At 53.1% G+C, this 6,162-nt stretch overlaps 1 protein-coding gene across 1 annotated transcript; it reads right to left on the bottom strand.

Annotated features, from left to right (window-relative positions):
* Nucleotides 1–970: 970 nt before the first annotated feature.
* On the bottom strand, nt 971–6,111 carry THOC3 (THO complex subunit 3). Its single transcript, XM_064161924.1, has 6 exons — nt 5,870–6,111; nt 4,804–4,960; nt 2,672–2,876; nt 2,204–2,365; nt 2,019–2,119; nt 971–1,705 (listed from the first exon to the last, which is right to left on the bottom strand). Exons 1-6 carry the CDS (start codon nt 6,050–6,052, stop codon nt 1,542–1,544), a joined length of 972 nt encoding a protein of 323 aa, XP_064017994.1. The 5' UTR covers nt 6,053–6,111; the 3' UTR covers nt 971–1,541.
* Between the last annotated feature and the right edge of the window lie 51 nt (nt 6,112–6,162).

The raw sequence follows: 6,162 nt of genomic DNA, 5'->3' as shown, positions 1-6,162 counted from the left end.
TCCACCCTATAGGCACCTTCTCTGTGGTTGGGGACAAGATAAAAGGGACGGGTGCTAGTGAGCCCTCATCCCACAGATCCACGGTGGAAAGGCATTCTGTCCCTTCTCCCTGACTTTAGGGGTCCCCTTACAGAACTACTGGTGATAACCCTGGGGTACAAGGGCTGATCTGGTGGGTCACAGCCTTCTGCCCCACTCAGAGCAGGGGAATAAGGCTAGTGGCAGGTCTTGGGCAACTGGACAGCTTGTGCCCCCCAGTGATGCAAGGCTCCTGGCAGTCCCCAAGCCTGGCACAGCCCTGGATGCCTCCATCCAGAGCCAGCCTCAGCTTTGACTCATTTGCCATCATTTACCAGCAAAAAGCTCAGCTGTTACCCAGGCAGCATCAGCAGAGCAGTCACCTGGAAAAGCTTCTGTCAGTAGAAAATATTAGGGTAGGAAATGATAGAGATCTTGCAGGCAAGGTCTCCATTGCAGGCAGGCTGCACAAGCACCTCCTCTGTGATAAGTGTCTCCCCTGTGACCCAGCATGCCAGCATAGGTGGGAGGAAAGCCACACGGCTCTGCTAAGGAGTGGGGCCTGGGGATCAGTGCTCACCATTCTGGTAGGGGCTCAGTGTAGGGCTCTGCCCGCAGCACGTGGCCATGACATGTAATAAGCAGCGTGTTCAGATGCGGCCGCAGCCCTATTCCATGTGTTGCCAGGTAGGAGCAGGGTTAGGGGCAGGGACGCGTCCCTGCTGCTGTCCGCGTCCGCTGCGCATTGTCCCTGGTGTCACCGATCCCAAAGTGGGGGTGCAGCGCCCCCTGGTGGGATAACAGCGCAGAACACGGGCCATAGTCTGGAGACAAAGGGCACAGATCCTCGACAGACCTCTTGGCCACACAGCCAGAGCCGAGGGCAAGGCAGAGAAGCGCGCAGGATAGTAGCTCAGCAACTCCTCCCTTGACCCCATCAGCCACAGACACCTTTGTTATGGAATAAGATTTATCAAAATTAGAAAAAAAAACCACACATACAAAACCCCAAAACCCCAGCTGAGGAAACATCCAACTCCCATCCCTCTACCCTCCCCTTGCTGTCCAACCAAGGGAAAGGGTCATGAAGCATCCAGGAGGGGAAAGCTGTACTCCCAGGGCTGCCCTTGCCACCAGCTTGCCAGGAACAAAAGGACAATCAAGTAGCTTGTCACTGCAGGAGAGCCTGGCCAGAGCAGAGCTCCTTTCACAGGATGCTCCTTTAGTGACTGACTTTCCTTGGCCATTTCCCTTTGGAACAGTCCCCCCAACACCCTAGAGAGGTAGCAGCAGCCCTCAGACAGTGAGGTGGGCCCTACCAGCGCTCCCCTTCCCCCATCCTGCCCAGAACAGAAGCTGCTTTTTTACAAATACTCCTGAGAGTGGCACACAGAGTGGAGCAAATGGCCACATCACGGCTCAGGAGGCAAGGAGAGGAACCATCTCCTTGCCTCAACTATACCAACTAAGCACCATCCCATCCCAGAGGGCAGGCAGGCATTGCCTTCCCTGGTGTGGTTCCACTAGGAGTCATTGGGGAGGCCGAAGAGCTTGACGGTGCCTGCCTCCCGACTGCTGTCATATTTGCCATCTTTGTCATCACAGGCAAAGGCCAGGAGGGGCCTTTTTGGATGCCAGGCGACTGTGAAGGTTGGGGACTCACACTGCACCTCCCAGAGCTTCTCTCCTGCATGGAAAAGGGGTCAAATCAGCCCAAAAAACCTGCAGCCCTATGCTGCACACGGCAGAGCCAAACGCCTGCTTCTTCTGTGCCATGCAGGGCAGAGGAACAAACACCGCTTCAGCGACTTTGAATCACCTGGTGGCAAGGCTCAGACATGGCATGCAGGCCCGCCACAAACTGTCTAGGCAGAGGCTCCCCCTCACGGCGCTCTGCTCTACATAACTAGGCTCTCCCTTAGCAGACTGATTCTCCCAGTGCCCTCCCAGCACCACCAGCACTTCTCCACCCAAATCCTTCCTTGCTGTTCCCCCATTACCTGTCTCCACCTCTGCAATGTCAATGAAATGATCCTCTGATGCTGACGCCAGCATCTTCCCATCATGGCTAAAGCTCAAGGTCCGCACAGGCCAGTCAAGCCTGCAGCAACAGAGCAAAGCAGACAGTGAGCAACCTCCTGCACCAGAGAGGGGACACAAACAACTTTGGGACAGCAGTACCTACCTTGAAAAGCACCTCACACACACCAGTTCATCCACGTCCCAGAGGCTGACTAATGCATCAGCACTGCCCGTGGCAAAGTACTTCCCCATGGGATCAAACTTGATGCAGATGCAGTTTGAAGGATGGGCATTGATGGACTGAATGGGTTTCAGCTCTGGGTAGCTGTGGAGATGAACAGAGAGGGCAGAAAGCAGTGAGAGAAGTGTAGGGCCTGTTTACAAGCAGAGTAGTTGGGACTGGGACTATAAGCAAGCCATGCTCTTGGAAACCTTGACTGCTGAGCAAATGATGCAAAGCATCAGCACTCTCAGAGACCCCTCAGCTCCAGACAAGTTCATTCCCACCAGAGGGCTGGCAATCACTGGACTGTGAGACTCTGGTTCCCTAAAAGCAGCAGAGGGGCTTGCAGACTGATGCCTGCTGCAGCCAACCCAGCTACCCTGTGCACCAGCTGCCAGAGGCACCTACCTGAGGATGTTAATGCAGCCATTCCCATTTGTGAGGAAGAACATGTTGTTATCATTGTTCCAGGAAATCTCGTTCACCTCAAACTTGAACTGCTCCTCAGCTTTGGAACGATGTGTCTTGGCATCAATGAAGGTGACTACATCATCCTTGTTCCCCACTGCAATGGTCTGTCCATCAGGGCTCCAGCAGATGTTGATGTTCTCTCCTGGAGGGACAGAAAGGCAGTAGGTCTCATTTTCACCCAACAATACACAGTAGCCAAGGAGTTAAGCAGTCAGGGAACTTTCATTCCTGATCCATGCATACAATCTGCTCCACTAACTCAAAATCACTCCCAAAGACAGACAGGTCTGTAATCTGACACATAAACCCTATACAGCAGCTGTCCACCAAGTGTGCACAGATGCTGAAAATCAAACTTAACAGAACCAGATTCAAGCCAACACAATGACATTGTTGCCCTTGCCATTTCAACTGAGGTGGGATCACCACAACTACTAAACAGGGTCAGCTCAAAGATCCTCTGAATCCAGTGGTCTTCAAGACCTAAAAAAGCAGGAGCCAACAGGGAATGAGTGACCCTTCAGTAAGTTTGCAGATGACACTAAATTGGGTAGAACTGCTGATCTGCTCATAGACAGGAAAGCTCTGGAAAGGGAACTGCACAGGCTGGATCCATGGGCTGAGGACAACTGTAAGAGGTTTAACAAGGTCAAGTGTGAGGTCCTGTACTTGGGTTGCAACAACCCCATGCAACTCTACAGGCTTGGGGAAGAGTGGCTAGAAACTGTCTGACAGAAAAAGACCTGGTGGTGCCATTGACAGCCAGCTGAACGTGGCCCCGCAGTGTGCCCAAGTGGGCAAAAATGAAAAGAGCATCCTGGTCTGTATTAGGAACAGTGTGGCCAGAAGGAGTAGGAAAGTGATTGTCCCCCTGTACTGAGCACTCATGAGCCCACCTAAAGAACTGTGTTCCGTTTGGGGCCTCTTACTACAAAAAGGCCATTTAGATGCTGGAGTGTGTCCATGAGCAATGAAGCAAAGGGTTTGGAGAACAGGTGTGGTGAGGAGTGGCTGAAGGAATCGAGATTGTTTAGTCTGGAGAAGTGGAGACTGAAGTGAGACCTTATTGCTCTCTATGATTACCTGAAAGGAGGTTGAAGTGAGGTGGGTGCTGGACTCTTCTCACTAGTATCAAGTCATAGAACAAAACAAAACAGCCTCAAATTGCACCAAGGGAGGTTTCGACTGGATATAAGGGAAACTTTCCTTACAGAAAGAGTGGTCAGTCATTGGAACAGGCTGCCCATGGAGGTGGTGGAGTCACCAACTCTAGATATGGCATTTCAGGACATGATTTAATGACCATGGTGAAGTTAGGTCAACAGTTGGACTCCATGACCTTAGATGTCTTTTCCAATAGAAACAATTCTATGAGGAGAGACTGAGAGACTTGGGGCTTTTTAGTGTGGAGAAGACTGAGAGAGGATTTCATCAATGTTTATAAGTATCTGAGGACTGGGTGTCAGGAAGGAAGGGACAGCCTCTTCTCACTTGCACCCTGTGATAAGACAAGGGGCAACAGATGTAAACTACAGCACAGAAGTTCCACCTCAACACGAGGAAGAACTTCTTTACTGTAAGGGTCATGGAGAACTAGAACAGGTTCCCCAGAGAGGTTGTAGAGTCTCCTTCTCTAGAGATTTTCAAGACCCACCAGGATGCCCATCTTTCTTTTAGACTCCTTTAAGTACTGAAAGCCTTCAAGAGCCTTCTTTTCTCTGGGCTGAACAACCCTAACTCTCTGTCTCTCTTCATAGCAGAGGTGTCCCAGCCCTCTGATCATTTCTGTGGCTCTCCTCTGCACCCCCTTCAATAGGTTAACACCCTTCTCGTGCTGAATACACAGGACACTTTCACTGCCAGCATGGTATTTTGGTAGCTTCTTTAGTCCTTACACCACAGTAAATCGGCCCTCACGTTCATTGCTGCTCCTTACAGATGAGTACAACACAAAGATAAATGCAGTCAGCGACGATGATCCAATTGCATAGTCCAAAAGCACTGCACCACTGCATATGAGTCCCACGCAGCTGAGCTCCTGCTGAGACCCAAGGAAGGCAAGGACCCACCTTTGGTGTTGACAGTGGCGATGCATTTGGTGGTACGGACATCCCAGATGCGGATGGTTTTGTCCCCAGATGCGGTGACAAAGAGGTCAGGATTGCTGGGGTGCCAGCAGAGCTGATCCACACTATCCCCATGGCCTCGGTAGTTGTTCTCCTTCACCTGGAGAGAGAAGACAGCATAAGAAAGACATAGACCTGATTACACAGGTCCAGAGAAGGGTTACAGAGCTGATCAGGGGGCTGAAGCACCTCTCCTATGAGGACAGGCTGAGAGAGATGGAGTTGTTCAGCCAGAAGGAAAGAAGAATCTGGGGAAATCTTGTAGTGGTCTTCCAGTACGTAAAGGAGGTCTACAAGAACCTGTACTGGATCCTGTCACTACAGGGAATATAGTGACAGGACAAAAAGTTAACAGCTTTAAATTGAAAAAGGGTAGATTTAGATAAAATTCTAGAATAAATTATTTATGGTAAGGGTGGTGAAACACCAGAGCAGGTTGCACAGGGCAGTTATGCATACCTCACCCCTGGTAACCTTCAAGGCCAGCTTAGATGGAGCTTTTAGGCAATTTGGTCTAGCAAAAGTATCCCTGCCCGCGGCAGCAGGGTTGGAATTAGATGATCTTTAAGCTCACTTTCAACCCAAACCGCTGTATGATTCTATGACAGCCACTACCGAGAAGGATAAGCCCATCTCTACGCGACTCCAGTGCCGTTTACGGGATGGGGCCGCGGCTCAGTCCAGAGCCCCACCGCCATTTCAGTCACGCTCCCTACCCATGCCGGCCAAGGCGGCACCAACTCCAGTCCCGGCTCCCTGGCCCGGGCCGGTGCCTGCGGGGTGACGCTTACAGAGCGAGTCTCCCCACTTCTGTACCGAGCACCAGGGCCCACTCCCGGTTCGAGCCCTAGGTCCGAGGACCCAGCCCCGAGGGAGTCCCTGGTACCAGTCCGAATCATCAGCCCCAGCCCACGGGCTCCTGGGATGCCACAATACCGGCCCAAGCGGCGGTTCCAGCCGTTCCTCGGTGCCTGGCACCGAAACGCCGCCCCCCACCGGATCTGCTCACCAGCCGGTCCTTCTCGAGCAGGAACACGCTAGCTGTCTTGTCGAAGGAGCCGGAGGCGAGGCGGCGGCCGCAGCAGCTCCAGGCCACCGAGTGCACCTTGGCGCCGTGCGCCGGGAACTCACGGCTGCGGGTGTTGGCGCGGAACAGCTCCTGCATGGCCTGCACGTAGGGAGACAGCGCCATCGCGGCGGCGTCTGGCCGCCACCGGAGCCGCCGCCGCCACCGCCCCTCCCCGCCGCCCTCACTGACGCAGCTTCCTCCCTAGGCCCGGCCCGAAGGCTGCCGCTGCCGGC

The sequence above is a fragment of the Pogoniulus pusillus genome, chromosome 22, assembly GCF_015220805.1.
Source record: "Pogoniulus pusillus isolate bPogPus1 chromosome 22, bPogPus1.pri, whole genome shotgun sequence".
In the NCBI taxonomy this organism is placed as follows: domain Eukaryota; kingdom Metazoa; phylum Chordata; class Aves; order Piciformes; family Lybiidae; genus Pogoniulus; species Pogoniulus pusillus.
Note: the sequence above shows the minus strand (reverse complement) of the source record. Positions and strands in the feature narration are given on the sequence as shown.

Bases quoted from the DNA above. Each gene is read 5' to 3' on its own strand.
- THOC3 (XM_064161924.1), bottom strand. From the start codon at position 6,052: ATGGCGCTGTCTCCCTACGTGCAGGCCATGCAGGAGCTGTTCCGCGCC. The intron at 2,120-2,203 runs GTAGGTACTGCT...CTGTTGCTGCAG, and splicing joins TGTGTGAGGTGCTTTTCAAG to GCTTGACTGGCCTGTGCGGA. The intron at 1,706-2,018 runs GTAATGGGGGAA...TTTTCCATGCAG, and splicing joins CATTGCAGAGGTGGAGACAG to GAGAGAAGCTCTGGGAGGTG.